This window comes from Aquarana catesbeiana, linkage group LG09 (genome assembly GCF_042186555.1).
Source record: "Aquarana catesbeiana isolate 2022-GZ linkage group LG09, ASM4218655v1, whole genome shotgun sequence".
In the NCBI taxonomy this organism is placed as follows: domain Eukaryota; kingdom Metazoa; phylum Chordata; class Amphibia; order Anura; family Ranidae; genus Aquarana; species Aquarana catesbeiana.
This window is the reverse complement of record NC_133332.1, coordinates 75672291-75689002: the sequence shown is the minus strand read 5'-3', so window position 1 is coordinate 75689002 and position 16712 is coordinate 75672291. Positions and strand designations below refer to the sequence as shown.

General features: G+C 40.9%; 1 protein-coding gene across 2 annotated transcripts in view; it reads right to left on the bottom strand.

Moving 5' to 3' along the window:
• Positions 1 to 1552: 1552 nt before the first annotated feature.
• CAPNS1 (calpain small subunit 1) overlaps positions 1553 to 16712 on the bottom strand; it is a 64859-nt gene continuing 49699 nt past the window's right edge. For both annotated transcript variants that reach the window (XM_073598796.1, XM_073598797.1), the window contains 6 exons: positions 13594 to 13658; positions 11721 to 11789; positions 10583 to 10661; positions 7275 to 7391; positions 1973 to 2031; positions 1553 to 1887 (listed from right to left, as the gene is read on the bottom strand). In XM_073598796.1, coding sequence (XP_073454897.1) covers positions 1861 to 1887; positions 1973 to 2031; positions 7275 to 7391; positions 10583 to 10661; positions 11721 to 11789; positions 13594 to 13658 — 416 coding nt within the window. In that variant the 3' untranslated portion in view covers positions 1553 to 1860. The remainder of the gene's footprint in view (positions 1888 to 1972; positions 2032 to 7274; positions 7392 to 10582; positions 10662 to 11720; positions 11790 to 13593; positions 13659 to 16712) is intronic.

Genomic DNA, 16712 nt, shown 5'->3' with positions numbered 1-16712 from the left:
GTTAAATAAAGGAGGCTGGGGAGTTACAGTTTACCATAACTAACCCTGTCTGTACCGTGCTGGCACATTTTCATTATCAGCTGTAAACTAAAACGTGCACATTCTCGGTCTTAACCCCTTGACATCGTCCGCACGCATATATGCGGCTGCGTGGTGGTTGGACCTCAACACCCAGCGGCTGCATATATACAGTCCTGTTAAAACTATCCGTGCAGAGTACGGTAGCCGGCGGGTACCAAAAGCTCCCGAAGCATACTTGCGATCAAGAGCTTTTCCAATCATTTGACAGCCAATCACAGCAGTCATATGACCCGAATGCCCGCTTCCGACCTCCAAGCTTTTAGAGTTCTTAAAGGGCCTCGAGGCAGGCAGCGTGAAGGAGGTTAAAGTGCTTTAGATCTCAGGACTTGGGCGATACATTGGGAGGAATTCACTAAAATTTGAGCAGACAGAATCTGGTGCAGCTGTGCACAGTAACCAATCAGCTTTTAACTTCAGCTTGTTCACTTAGACCGGATTCACATTTGTGCAGGTTGCATATTGCAGGTGCACTTTGCGTTTTTTGATTCCAAAGACTTCAATGGTTTAAAGATGTGCATTGAAAAACAGAAAAAACCCTGGCCCTTGCCATAAAATGCACAGATGTGAACTACATCCATAGGAAACCATGTTAAATGGACTGTAGTGTGTTTCTGCAAAACTGAAAACGCACTAAAAAAAATGCATAGGTGTGAACTAGGCCTAAAGCTTTGAAAATAAAAGCTAGAAACGGATTGGTCACCATGAACAGCTGCTCCAGATATTGTCTGATCCAGAATTCCCCTCAATGTATGTGAATACACTTTTAAAACCCATCTGTCCCTTCAATTAGTCTAAGTAATAGAAGCTTCCTAAAAATGTATATGTGTATTCCTGCTCCAAAGAAACTAGAAACGTAAGGCATTTTTTTGTAATTATTTTTAGGTATGCAACGTGAATGGGGACATAAATATATACATTAGGATTTCTCAAATTTAGCTGCAATAATATGTAAACCCAACATTTCATATTCCTGATATGTGCCTGTTGTACCATGTTCTTGTATGAGAAAAGTACCCTGTTCTCTTTGTATTGCTTCCTTTGTGTGAAATCCCTGGTTGTCCCTCTAACTTTCCTTTTAAAACTGAAGGCACTAAGCATGAGAGCAGAGTGTGGTCAGCTTTCTAGGTGTGCCGAGACTTCAGCCTGCTCTCCTCCAATGATCAGGCTTGCACTCACAACCCCCCCACCCCCACAGCCAATCACTGGGAAGATCAGTGTTCTGCTGTTTCTCCTCCTCCAGCTCCTTATGCAGCTGAGAACAGAGGGAATGTGATCACTTATAAAAATAAAAAATAAATAAAAAAAAAAAAAAAAGGCATTTATGGTTTTTTTTTTTTTTTTTGTTTTTTTATATGTATGCACAAATGTTTTGCCTTTCATTTCTATTATAAACTGAATGGTTTGTTATACAAGGTGACAGTTCACATATACTTTAAAAATAAATCTAAAGACACATGTAAATACACAACTCTGTTCTTTAAATCGGTTTAATACCATCATTGTCTTTGCAATGCAGCGCATATACTGGACACAGCAAAAAGCATCACACAGAAAATTGTGTCAGCCATCTAGGATCCACCTTCAACATCCCCGTGAAACCCAACTACGGTGATCCAATATCAAAGTGTAAAATTTCTGATACTGAAGTTTACAAAGGAGAAAGATGTACTGAGCACAGTACAGTGTATAAAAATCTGGCCCGTATACAGCAAGGACAGAAGGGAGAAAAGTTTTTTTTTTTTTTTTTTCACAGCTCCAGACGGCAGATCCCGTTTCTTCTCATGAGTACATGGTTAGCTGCAGCCACTGAAAGAGTCCAATAATAAGATAGTGAGGACACAGGAAAATACAACAATGCACCAATGCACCCGAGGACCCGACACACACTTACCTCTTGAATGGTCACTTTAATCCTCCCATCTCCGTCTTTATCCAAAGCTTTAAAAGCACCTACAACATCAAGGTGAACCATCAACAGCAGATCTAAACCCAATCACTAAATGTGAATAAAAGCTTTAACATATCAATGTAACTTCCAAAGATTTTCACACCATACAAATGTGTTGGTATGCACTGCAAAAACTTCAGTGTTGTGTTATGCAATGAGTGGAATTAAAGCATTTGTCACCCCAACACTTCATATTCCTGATATGTGCCTCTGTACCATGTGCTTGTATGAGAAAGTATACAGTTCTCTTTGTATTTCTTCCTTAATGTGAAATCCCTGGCATTACTGCCAGTCCCTCTGCTTTCCTATTAATAACTGACCACGTTAAGCATAGAAGCACATCCTTCTCACTGTGGTCAGTTCTTCAGTTCTTTAGCTATGCTGGAAACTCAGCCTGCTCTCTTCTAATGATCAGACTTGTCCTGACACCCCCCCCTGCACAGGCATTCACTGGGAAGCTCAGTGTGCTGCTGCTTCTCCTCCCCCCAGCTCTTATGCAGCTGAGAACAGGAAGAATGTGATCACTTCTAAAAAGGGAAAAAAAAATATATATTTTTTTTTTTTCATATCCATTTCAAACTGAATGGGTTGTTTCACAAGGTTATCGTTTACAATCACTTGAAGTGTTTTTTTTTTGCCCAGTTTAGGCAAGAGCCAATTCTCCTACCAGCATGTCTTTGGAGTGTGGTAGGAAACTGGAGTAGCATTAAGCGTTTTACTAACGTTCAAAAACAAAAAAAAAAAAAAAAATTAAAAAAGTGTAAAAACAAAAATTTGATTTTTAAATGCAAAGCAGTGCGGGTTCCTGACCCACATCAGGGCACCCATTATTTGCACCATACGCACACCTAGTGGTGTGAATGGGCCCCAATGTGTACGTAAACCCCAAACAATGCAAATTATTTGTTCCTATATGGTCTGTCAAATAAACATTTTAAAAGGGTTTAAAAAAGTGCAAAGATATATATATATATATATATATATATATATATATATATATATATATATATATATATATATATATATATATATATATATATATATATATATATATATATATATATAAAATCAGTGGACTCCAGAAATCTTGTTAGCTTATTGAAAGGAGAAGTACTTTTTTTTGTTTGCAGAATACTTACCTAGGTGGATGCAGCATCTGTCTGAAGCTGCATCTGTCCCCCGTCGGTTCTGAAGCTGGATACACATTAAATGTTTGCTTTTCAATTTTTCTTTAGATTTACCTTCAACTATATAGTGCAAGGACCTGCCTGATTGCATACAAATTTGAAAGTGTTTAGGTTTGACCTCATATGTTTTTTGTAAATCTAAAGGAAAAGTTGTACAAGAAAATTGTATAGTGTATAGCCAGCTTTAAACTGAGAACTAAGCCATCAAATGCTGCTGATCGCTCAGTTTTCAGGGCTCCCCGAGCAGAGAGCGGGGAACTGGCAATCAATGCTCTCCCCTCGCTTACTGTAGTGTGGGGCTGTGAAAGGGACACGTGTGGCCGGCTCAGCTCCTCTCTGGCTCTTGAGAGTCTGAGCTGAGTGCCGGTCCAAGCATATGGGTAGATCTGGACCTCATTGTCACGTTGCCCATGCCGGCTCTGTGACGTCAGCTGAAAATGGGTCACAGCACTCCTGTGATCCCCAAGGGAAGTACAGCTAAACGAGCTTTGGCTGTACTTCTCCTTTAACTTCCTATGCTCTCTGTTGCACCATTATCAGGTTTTCCCAGCTCTCTGGACTACAGAACACCTCCCAGGTTATGTAGAAGAGGATTTAGGGAGGCGTTTGTAGTCCTGTCCTAGGGTGTCAACTCCTCCAAAAGTATGGCAAGTGAGTGCTGTGAACAAAGGACATGAAGCGTGTTACTGTCAGGATCACCAGGTGAAAAAGTCCCCCCCCCCAAAAAGAAAAAAAAAAAAAGTAATAATGAAAAACGGAAGCCGCTCCGCAGCCGCCACGGAGATATGTGAACCAGGTCTATTAAGAGCCGGTCACAATCTGTCATGCAAATTGGATGAAATAAAACGTACCATTATTAAGTCAATTATAGACTGATCATTTGTCAGCGGGCAAACGTACAAAATCAGCAGGGGGATCCAGTACTTTTTTTTCCCCCTCACTGTGTGTGTGTATATATATCTATATCTCTCTGTCTCTCTCTCTCTATAATATCTCTATCTAGCTATCTATACACACACACACACACACACACACACACACACACGCCTTGGAGGAAACCTATCTGTATTAAACAGCGACTAAAAACAATTACAGAAAAAACAAACAGAACGAGCATATAGTATTCCAGGCTGTGCTCAGCCATAGCTAAGACAGCTTTGCTCAGTGACACACCCAGAGACTGTCATAAGGCTCTCTGGTCTGAACTCTAGACTTTCAATGAAGGAGACGTTATGCAGAACCAGTTTTCCTGCTGTACAGGACATGCACATCCGTGGTGAACGCCAAACCCAAAATACAAAACTACTATGTTACATGCACACGAATGTAAAAAAAGGCGTATGGACAAACAGCAAAAAAAACACACTCCTGTATTTACAGCTCCCAGGAGCTGCTGCCGCATTTATTTTGTCCATAATATATTACAATACACGGCACTTCTGCATTCTTGTGTAAATAACCTGTGTTTGCAATTACGCATGCATGGATGCATTTTCTCCAAACACTGCGTGGGGGTGGAGATAGACCAGAAACAAGTCTATCAGCTCTATTAATGTGGCGCCTGACACTTGAGCTACTTTCCTGCACCATTGTAATGGCACAGGAAGCTTTGTTTATTCCCTGTACAGGGTGTATTAAGGCTAGTAATTATTTGTATTCTTTAGGTTTGAAAACTATAATATATAAAATACCTGCGCTTTTTTTTTTTTACTACAAAAAGAGGAAAACTTGTCAATATAAGTGCTGCTCCTGAGGACAATGCACATAATTGATGAAACGCGTAGGATGGGACTTCCAGCATTTCTGCTTTTGATGGAAGGCACGATGGGGAACCAGCAGCAATTGCGGTTCTTTCGTTTAAATTCCTGGTTTCATTGTAAAATCTGTAAGTGCAATTTTTTTTAAATGTTTGTGATATAAAACTTTTTTTTACGCTTCTTAATAGCCTTGCTATATGTGTCCAGTGGCTCTGGGAGGACTTAGAAAGGCAAAGTAATACCAGTTATAGTGACAGTGTAAAAGGGCATTCCTTTGATTGATAGCAGTGTGTTCACTGATCATCTCTGGACCGAAGGTGTTAAATCAATAAGCGATATTTACTTTCTTGTTCATACAAGAAGTCAATTCAGTCTGGTGAGTGCAGGGTGCTTGTGTCTTTGGAAACGGTGGAGTGGAGCACTTTTAATACATGAGAAATTAACTGAACACTGAATATCAAGGACTCGCATGGACATTGCCTATGTGTTTATATCTGTATAGATTTAAGTGCAAGCATGTTTTTCAGTTAATTTATTCTTTATCCTTTTCCAGGGCTCATTCACACGGGTGACCAGGGGGCAGTAAAATCAGGTGGTTGAGCAGCAGTTTTACTGCCCCAACCACCCAGCTAAACAAGGGCAAGCAGCTGCTCAGGGTTGCACATCCGTCATGGCAAGAATGAAAACCCCCGTCACGTTGGGCAGGCAGTACCACCGCTGAGAATGCAACCTACCCCAGGGGACCCGTACCTGGCTGGGCACCTGGTGCTTGGAACAGCCACTTTCTCCCTGGAATCACACAATGCAAAAGCAGAGAAGACTCATGGACAGGTACACACTTGCATTAGAGCTGCACAATTAATCGTTAAAAAAATTGTGATCTAGATTCACCCCCTCTGATGATGTGTCCTGCTGAATTTGCAGATTCTTTCATATAAACAAGTGGAGACACTACTATCTGCTCACTCAGCTGTCAAAAGAAAGCATCTGGGCAATCTGCCAAGTTTAGAACTTGAAACATTGTAACTAACTTCCTTCTTAGATCAAAAGGATAAACTTCTCTGTGTAAACAAATAACCTGGGCAATCTGCCAAGTTTTAAACAACTTGTAAATGCAGGAAGTTTAACCACTTAAAGTCTAAATCTTTTTCTGACATTTCTTAAAGTGGAGGTCCGCTGAAAAAAAAAAAAAAAAAAAATTAAAAGCCAGCAGCTACAAATACTGCAGCTGCTGACTTTTAATATATGGACACTTACCTGTCCCAGGGAGCCCGTGATGTCGGCAGCCGAAGCCGATCCGTCTGTCGGCTCTCGGCTGCTGCCGCCACCACCATCCTCGGTAAGGGAATAAGGAAGTGAAGCCGTGCGGCTTCACTTCCTGGTTCCCTACTGCGCATGCGCGAGTCGCGCTGCGCGTCCTCTCAGGTCCCTGCTGTGTTTTGTGTCTCACAGAATACAGCGGGGGAGGACGGGGTAGGCGCCGGAAGTGGCATAGGTCACCGCAAGCACCACGGAGAGCTATGCCAGGAAGTGGGAGGAAATACCTGTATTAGACAGTCATCTGCTCCCTCCTCCCCCCTGAAAGGTGCCAAATGTGACACCTGAGGGGGGAGGAATCCAAAAAGTGGAAGTTTCCATTTTTGGGTGGAACTCCACTTTAAGTGAAAATTAATTAATATTTTTTGCTAAAAAAAAAAAAAAAATTTACTTGGAACCCCCAAACACACACATAATTTATTTATATCCATCTATCTATACACACACACACACACACACACATATATATATTATATTATATTTTAGCAGAGAACCTAGGGAATAAAATGGCAATTGATAAAATATTTTATGTCACACTGTATTTGCCCAGCGGTCTTTCAAATGCAATTTTTTGGGGAAAAAAAATACACTTCAATAAAAAAAAAAAAAAAATAAAAAACCCCAAAACAACCCGAAAAAAGTTAGCACAATTTTTTTTGGTTTCAATGTGAAAGATGATGTTACGCCGCGAGAATCGTTAGAGAATCGTGATCTATCCTCTAAGCAAAAAAATCGTGATTCTCATTTTAGCCAGAATCGTGCAGCTCTAACTTGCATTGTAGGATGCAGGGAGCTGCTCTAAAAACATTGGACTTGGGCGCCAATTTGGAATTTGCACAGTGCACTAGAAACTTTGTACCTTTAATACACCAAAGACTGGTTCTCTTTAAAAGAAAGGGGAATAGCAAAAGCAGAATACCACTTCATGAAGGTTTGAGATATAAACATTAAAGTCAGGAAGAACAGTACATTTTGATCACTTACGGAACATGGCATCTAATCGCACAAGACAGCAGATAAAGTTATCAAAATCCATTTCTCCCTTCTCATCAGAATAACGTCGAACGATCATCTGATAGAGCTCACCACTTAACTGGAAACCTGAAAGAAAAAAAAAAAAAAAAAAAAAAATATGAAATATATATAATGATGATGCATCTGTCCCTGCTGGGTCCCAGACTGAGAACAATCAGTCATCGGCTCTTCGCTCTGTCACTGTCCCCCCCCCCCCCCAGGTGCAGGGCTGAGCCAGGTGGCAGTCAAAGCTCCTGGGTGGATCCCGGCCATATAGTCAAGATCTTTCCCCAGCCTGGATCGGCTGTGACAGTAGAGAGGTTGATCCGGGTATCAGTCCAGGCACCTGGAGGATCCATACTTTGTTGGGATGACGCGGTGCCCGGACTGACTTCCATGACGTCAGAGAGTGGACTTCAGCTCGCTCTCTGCTGAAAACAGGTCACAGGAGTGCAAAACAAATCTCCCTCCTGTAATCCACAGGAGAAAAAAAAAAAAAAAAACAGCCAAACAAACCTTGGTTGTACTTCTTTAATGAATTACTTTTTTGGGGTTGAATCCCATGGTGGGGATTAGCTTTACACTTCCCATTAATGGCTCATATATTTTTTCTTTAAAATTTCAGCTGGTGTGCATGCAATCTTTTAATGGCTTATAGGTACCTCAAGTCTAAAACAAGGATCTAGTGGATACCCTTTACTTTTGATAAGGGCTTTCCCTTGGAATAGTCACACTGCTTATAATTTCAAGGTACTTAAGGTTTCATTTCTGATATACAGATGTCAGCCAGTCTGACAGAAGCCGACCGACTCCCGATCAGCACTGTCAGCCAATGGCAGAGAGCATTGAAAGGGGGGGGGGGGGGCGTCCCCCTGTCAGAACACAACAGCTCAGTGGGGGAGATCACTGTACTAATGTTGGACTGTTAGTACAGCAGCTCCAACTGAAGCGGTCAGCTGGAGACCTCTAGCCGGCATAAGAGGTGGAGTGCAGTTGTTATCACTCCGTATGGGACAGGAGCCGGCACTACAGAGGAGGCATCGGCTTATGCGGCTCTAGCTCCCTACTACAGTTCCATCTTTAAAAAGTCCCTCTGCATTGCACTTTATTAGATGCTCTGGGATGGCGAGACAGCAAGCCCAGACTGCGATCTACCAGTCACCCGTCTGAGATCTACTGGTAACTGAGCCCTGATATAAAATAGAAGAGAAGAGAATGGAGAGATATACATCTATATATTAAAGAATTAAAAATTTTGCAGGGTCCCTTTCACCGTAAGACGATATGACCACACCTGCCTATCCAATTTTGGAGGAAATTTAGTCCAACCCTGTATGGTCAATATTATTGAAAAATACATACCAGCACTCTATTCTATACAATTAATCACATGTCCGCACTAAACGTACATGCTTATTTACTTATTTTTGGGAGTTTATTTCTGCTGGTGTATGCTCCCTCTTCTCCATGTGGCCTCTTGTAAGCCCAAGAGGGTTGGTTCTGTGGGCCCTGCAGCCAGAATAGTTGCCAAGAACTCCTGGATTCTTTTAAAGTCGCTCTTGTTCAAATTAAGTTCCCCAGTGTGTTATAAGATAACCTAACCCCCCTGAGGAAGACTGCGATCCCTGTAATTGAAACGTGTCGGGCCTAGGTTTGGCAGAATCACCATTTGGAAATTCTTGTACATCGTCAATACCGGTCTCATTTAGGGTTATAAATGTGCTTCGTCTTATTGGGGAGATAGAGATGCCAGAGCTCGGATTTTAACCACTTGCCAACCAGCCACCGTCATACCGTGGCAGGTTGGCACGATCCCACGCACCGTCGTAGCTGTACGTCAGCTCCTTTAAGCGGGATAGCAGGCGCGTGCGCCCGCTGCATGGTGGGGGTGCCGCTGCTCATGGCTGGCGGTCGCGATGATCGTGGGCACGAGAGGCAGAACAGGGACGTGTGTGTAAACACACAATTACCTGTTCTGTGAGGAGAAGCAGATCGTGAGTTCCTAATAGCTAGGAACCACGATCTGTCATCTCCTATAGTCAGTCCCCCCCCACAGTTAGAACACAGTCAGGAAACACAGTTAACCCCTTCCCTGCCAGTGACATTTACACAGTAATCAGTGCATTTTTTAAGCAATGATCGCTGTATAATGGTCAATGGTTTCAAAAATGTGTCAAAAGTGTCTGCCATAATGTCGCAGTCCCAATAAAAAAAAAACAAATCGCAGATCGCAGCCATTACTAATAAAAAATATAATAAACATGCCATAAATCTATCCCCTATTTTGTAGATGATATAACTTTTGCGCAAACCAATCAATATATGCTTATTGATTGTAGATGTAGATGAATACATATTGGCCTAAACTGGGGAAAAAAATTGTTGTTGTTTTATTTTTAAATTGGGGGTATTTATTATAGCAAAAAGTAGAAAATATTGTGTTTTTTTTTTCAAAGTTGTCGCTCTTTTTGTTTATAGCGCAAAAAGTAAAAAAGATTAAAAAAAAAAAAAAAAAAAACGCAGAGATGATCAAATACCACCAAAATAAAGCTCCATTTGTGGAAAAAAAAAAAAAAAGAAACGTCAGTTTTGTTTGGGTACAACGTCGCACGACAGCGCAATTGTCAGTTAAAGCGACGAAGTGCCGAATCGCAAAAAAACGGCCTGGTCATTGAGCAGCCAAATCTTCCGGGGCTGAATATGTTGGCTTTAAATTTCTTGTACTAATAAAAAAACTTTAATATCCTTTGTACTAATTTGATATCTTTTTGCTGCATGAAAGTCCCTGGGGGAATCTAACCAATTTGTATTATCTGGAGCTGCAAATCTTCAGTGATAGATATGTACCAATGTCTGTTACATAGGCGTGCACAGGGGAGTGTGCCAGGTGTGCCTGGGCACACCTTAATCACTATGTGCAGTGCCGCTTCCTCCGTGTTGGCCCCACAGTGTTGCCCGCTCCTCCTCTCTGCGGGGGATGTTTCAAGAAGGAGAGTGGGGAAAAGGGCTAGTAAATATGTAAATTACCAGCGCCATCCTTTTCTAAATGAACACAGCGAACACATTCACTCACGGTGTTTATGCATAACTGAAGCATAGTAATCTGTTTACTATGCTTCAGCTTGTGAATGAACATGAAGCCGCTCAGCACTTGAGCACTTCCCATTCTTTCAAGGTCCAGTGAAGCTGAGGCTGCAGAGAAAGGCATGTGTGTTTTAGCTTTGGGGTGCACACACCTATTGTCTGTTACCCTTAAATTACTGATTATGGTTACTCACCAGCTGCTTGGAAGGCACCAGGTAGTTCAGCACTGCCAATTGTTCCTGAGCGATCAGTATCATATCTCTTATATACAGCCTGAAAAGAATTGAAAGAAGAAAGAAGAGATAAAAATTATAGACAGGAAGGAGGAGGACCAATATGAAAACAGGCATACATAGGTGGAATGTCCTAAATGCCATAGGCCTGATCCTAGCTAAAAAAAAACAAAAAACAAAACAAAAAAAAAAAAAAAAAAAACAAACAAACACCACAATGAAAGTTTGTGTCAAAAAAAAAAAAAAAATAAAAATAAAAATAATACTAAAACATAGTGGTGGTAGCAGCATCATGATGTAGGGATGCTTTTGTTCAACAGGGAAAGGGAACGGAGTTGATGGGGCGATGGATGGAGCAAAATTCAGGGCGATCTTAGAAGAAAACCTGTTAAGAGTCTGCAAAAGACTGGGGCAGAGGTTCACCTTCCAGCATGACAATGACCCTAAACATACAGCCAGAGCTACAATGGAATGGTTTAGATCAAAGCATATTCATGTGTTAGAATGGCCCAGTCAAAGTCCAGACCTAAATCCAACTGATAATCTGTGGCAAGGATTTGGAAATTGTTTTTCACAGACGCTTTCCATCCAACCTGACAGAGCTTGAGCTATTTTGCAAAGAAGAATGGGCAAAAATGTCACTCTCTAGATGTGCAAAGCTGGTAGAGACATCCCCAAAAAAGTCTTGCAGCTGTAATTGCAGTGAAAGGTGGTTCTATAAACTATTGACTCAGGGGGGGCTGAATACAAATGCACCACACACTTTCAGATATTTGCAAAAACATTTTGAAAACCCATTTATTATTTTCCTTCTACTTCACAATTATGTGCCACTTTGTGTTGGTCTATCACATATAAAAAAAAAAAAAAAAAAAACCCAACTCACACAACACAACTTTATGTTTTTGGTTGCAACATGACAAAAGGTGGAAAATTTCAAGGGAAATGAATACTTTCAAGGCACTGTACCTTGCATTAGATTCTATAAAATGAGTTTACTTTGGAGTTTTGGAATTTACATACATACACACTCACGGTACTGCCTGGCCAAATGATTATTTCGCAAAGAAGAATACATTGCATCACATCACCAGCTCACCTGCCACTTCTTAATGTTATTCCACAGGTATTTGAACTCTTCGAAGCCCAGTTTACCAGTGCTGTCGCTCTGCATTGTGGAGTTAAGGCATAACTTATTAAATCAGTAATGTTTTGTTTGGGAAGGCTGTTGCCTCAAACAGAATACAACCATCCTATTATAACGAATACAAAATACTATACAGATATACCAGACCTAAACATACAAAGGGGTCATGCAATTCTTTCAGTTGCAGTTCATGCAAGACAGCCCAAGAATTTCCATGAACTGGAGTCTTTTTGCCAAGAGGAATGGGCAGCGTTACCATCTGAGAAGATAAAGAGCCTCATCCACAAATACCACAAAAGACTTCAAGCTGTCATTGATGTTAAAGGTGGCAATACATAAATTCTGCCAGGGTATGTAAACTTATGAGCACAACTGTGTGTGCGTTTTAGGGACCTTATGGCAGGAACATGCACTTTCGATTTAACTGGTCAAAATGATTGAATTGGCAAAAAAAAAAAAAATCGAATATCCATGGCTTCCTTTCCGATTGATTTAGTTTACAGTCGATCAGCCAGGGGAAAAAATAAATTAAAATAAATAAATAAATGGATTGATCACAGAAAAAAAAAAAAAAAAAAACCAAACACTTCACTTTTCCACGCTATGTGGCTTTAAATCCGAAAATCAACAGCCCATGTGTGTAATACAAATTAGAAAGATCTTCAGCAGCTATCCCTCGATTCATCATGCATAAGGGAATGCACTGAACTTTAAAATAACAGAAAAAAAAAAAAAGGGACGTGCATGATCTTGTGCAATTAATCAATGTATTGTATTGAATAAAAAGACATTTTAGAGTGCTCATCCTTGCTACTGACAAATGTGAGTGCATGGTACACAGCCACATATCAGGGGAGGGAGGATGACAGCAGACACCATGGGCAGTGGTGCAAGGAAAATGAAAGCCTCAGTTGGAAAATTGGAATCCTCACTTGCAGTGCTGACAGGCTAAGGAAAGAGGAGACACACTCAGGAGATCTACACCAGAGCACACAGCATGCAGACTTGTCCAATAATGCTTCTTCTGACAAGGGATGAGGATTATCTATGCAACATGTTTCAAGGGTAGGGCCCCCTTTCTCAAGCCTGAAAAACGATTGATCATTTTATATTGATCTTTAACGAGATGCTTTGGTCATGAATCTGATCGTATTTCCAATGATCAATTTGAGATTGCATTGTGGAAACAGATGCAATTGCTAAATGGAAGATGCAGTCATAAATTATCAATCAAAATCCACTTCCCTGTGTGTGGCATATAGATCTTCTGGGTTGTCAAACATGAAATGATTATTGCAATCGAGAGAGCTTGGAAAATACATTTTCTCAAATTTATCAAAGCATGTATGGCCAACATTAGACTGTAAGCTCCTTGAGGGCAGAAACCAGTGTGAATGTAAAGCATGTAAAGGTGCTACATAAATTGATGGTACTATATAAAGTCTGTAATAAAAATGAATTACAAGATAGTAATACAAATCTGAATTCTTCTTTGACTCTCTGACAAGATCTAAAATTAAAGAATAACAGAGTTATACAAAAAAAAAAAAAATCCTACACTAAATTTTAACAATGAAATCGGGTCTCATTTATTATCGCGTTTGAAGAGCAGCTCTCTCTGCCTTGTCACACACCAGACGGACAGGTTCTTCCTCAGAGAGAGAATGAAAATAAAAGGATCTGATTGGTGGCCATGAGGCAACCCAGATGGTCGGAGATAGTTTTGTTCCCACTTTGTTAGAAAAGACCAGCTGTGACCTTGGGAACAAGTGGTTGCTAAAAGGAACACCTGGCCCAGCTGTGCACTCTAATCCTCAAAGGATACATCCATTACGGCCACCATGCTGCGACACGAGTCCTGGCTGAATCCGTCTGTCTTCAGATCCGCATCTAGAATTAAAGAAAAAAGGCACAAAGGCATTAGGATTGTTATTTTTATTACAGAAACCCACTTTAACTTTACAACATGAGGGTGACAGAAGTTCTTGTAGAGTATTCCGATACAAAAGCATACAGAGGGACTGTGTTAATTAAAGTGTATGTATAGCCAAAACTTTTTTCTTAGTTTTGGATGGAGTAGGAAAGATTAGAACCACTGTCAGGTTTTTATTGCTGACCCCGCTGGGGAGATTCATTCCTCTATTTGTCTTGATGACCAATGTTTCTGATACAAAAAGTGATAGGAAAACCAAAATTTTACAGTCGTTACCAGAACAGGAGGCAAAATCTTCCAATGAAGAGAACTATTCTGGTGACAACTGTCTAAGAGGAATTCTCACTTTGTAGAGATTTTGTCGTACTTCCTGTTGTGTCTCTTGGACAGGAATTGAAGGGAAATCTCCAATGGTATGCAGAAAGCAGGGTTTATCCCATCCTACTCCATCCAAAACTAAAATAAAAAGTTTATGTATACACAAATGTTTTGCCTTTCATTTTAAATATTATTTTAAACTGAATGGATTGTTTTATAAGTTGAGGGTTTATAAACAGTGAGGAAATTTGATCCCCTGCAGATTTTGTAAGTTTGCCCACTTACAAAGAAATGAAGGGTCTATAATGTTTATCATAGGGGTATTTTAAATTATGGAGACAGAATATTAACCAAAAATCAAGAAAAACAAAACCAACAAAAAAACACAAACACACGATGCAAATGTTATAAATTTCAGCGCGTAAAATAAGTATTTGATCCCCAAGCAAAACATGACTTAGTATTTGGTGGAGAAACCCTTGTTGGCAAGCACAGCGGGAGATTTTTCTTGTAGTAGGTGACCAGGTTTGCACACATCTCAGGAGGGATTTTGGTCCACTCTTCTTTACAGATCTACTCTAAAGCCTTAAGGTTTCCTGGCTGTCACTTGACAACTCGAAGTTTCAGTTCCCTCCATAAATTTTCTATAACATCAAGGTCTGGAGATTGGCTAGGCCACTTCATAACCTTAGCCACTTGCCGACCGCCACACGCCGATATACGTTGGCACAATGGCAGCGGTGGGCAAATGGGCGTATCTGTAAGTCCCCTTTAATTTGCAGGGCTAGTGGGCACAAGCGCGCCCGCCGCGTACAGCGTGACCGATGTCCGTGATCGTGTCATGGAGGGGAGGAACGGGGAGATGCCTATGTAAACAAGGCATTTACCCGTTCTGCCTAGTGACATGACAGGGATCTACTGCTCCTCGTCATCGGGAGCAGTGATCACTGTCATGTCAGTGGTAGCCCATTCTCTCTCCTCCCCCCCCCCCCTTAGAATCACTCCCTAGGACACACTTAACCCCTTGATCGCCCACTAGTGTTTAACCCCTACCCTGCCATTGTCATTTACACAGTAATTAGTGCATTTTTATAGCACTGATCACTGTATAAATAACAATGGTCCCAAAATGGTGTCAAAAGTGTCCGTCATAATGTCGTAGTCACCAAAAAAAAAAAAAAAAAAAAAAGCCATAAATCTAGCCCCTATAACTTTTGTGCAAACCAATTAATATACGCTTATTGCGATTTTTTTAAACCAAAAATATGAAGAATACATATTGGCCTAAACCGAGGAAAAAAATTAGTTTTCTTATATATTTTTGGGGGACATTATAGGAAAAAGTAAAAAATTTTGCTCCCCCCCCCCCAACATTGTCGTTTTTATTTATAGCGCAAAAAAAAAAAAAAAAAAAAAAAAAAAAAAAAAAACACAGCAGAGGTGATCAATTTTGTTTTGGTGTAACGTCGCACGACCGCGCAATTGTCAGTTAAAGCGACGCAGTGCCGAATCGCAAAAAGTGCTCTGGTCAGGAAGGGGGTAAATCCTTCCGGGGGTGAAGTGGTTAATGTGCTTCTTCTTAAGCCACCCCTTTGTTGCCTTGGTGGTATGTTTTGGGTAATTGACATGCTAGAAGACCCATCCATGACCCATCTTCAGTGTTCTGGTTGAGGGAAGAAGGTTCTCATCCAAGATTTTACAATACATGGCTCCATCCATTGGCCCCTCAATACAACAAAGTCAGCCTGTACCCTTATCAGAGAAACAGCCCCAAAGCATGTTTCCACCTCCGTGCTTGACTGTAGGGATGGTGTTCTTGAGGTCATAGTCAGCATTTTTCTTCCTCCAAACACGGCGAGTCGAGTTGATGCCAAAGAGCTCAATTTTGGTCTCATCGGACCACAGCACTTTCTCCCAATCCTTCTCTGAATCATTTAGATGTTCATTGGCAAACTTCAGACGGGCCTGTGCATGTGCTTTGAGGAGGGGGACCTTGCGGGCGCTGCAGAATTGCAATCCATGGCAGCGTATTGTGTTCCCAATGGTGTGTTTGGTGACTGTGGTCCCAACTGCCTTGAGATCACTCACAAGCTACGTGTAGTTCTGGGCTGATCCCTCACTTTTCTGATCCTTACTCCATGAGGCAAAATCTTACATGGAGCTCCAGACTGAGGGTGATCGTTATTTTGTATTTCTTCCAATTGAGAATAATCGCTCTAACAGTTGTCTTCTTCTCACCAAACTTCTTGCTGATGGTCATGTAGCCCATTCCAACCTTGTGCAAGTCTACAATCTTGTTCCCGACATCCTTTGACAGCTCTTTGGTCTTTCCCATGATAATGAGGTTTGAATGGAAGAAATATTCTGTGGAGTTGTCCTTAGGAGCTCCGTTATAAATTGACAGGACTGTGCAGCACGTACTGTAGCCAGTCTGTGGGAACCAGAATTATTGTTGGCTGGTAGCGGGATCAAATACCGGTACTTATTTTTACTCACTGAACTGCAACTCAATTTATAACAGGAGTTTTTTCTGGATTTTTGGTTGATAATCTATCTCTATCATTTAAAATACACCTACGGTATGATAAAACGTGTAGCTTCTTAATTTCTTGGCAAGTGGGCAAACTTAAAAAATCTGCAGTAGCTCAAATAATTTCCCCCACTGTATACTTTAATATTTATGGGGTAGTGAA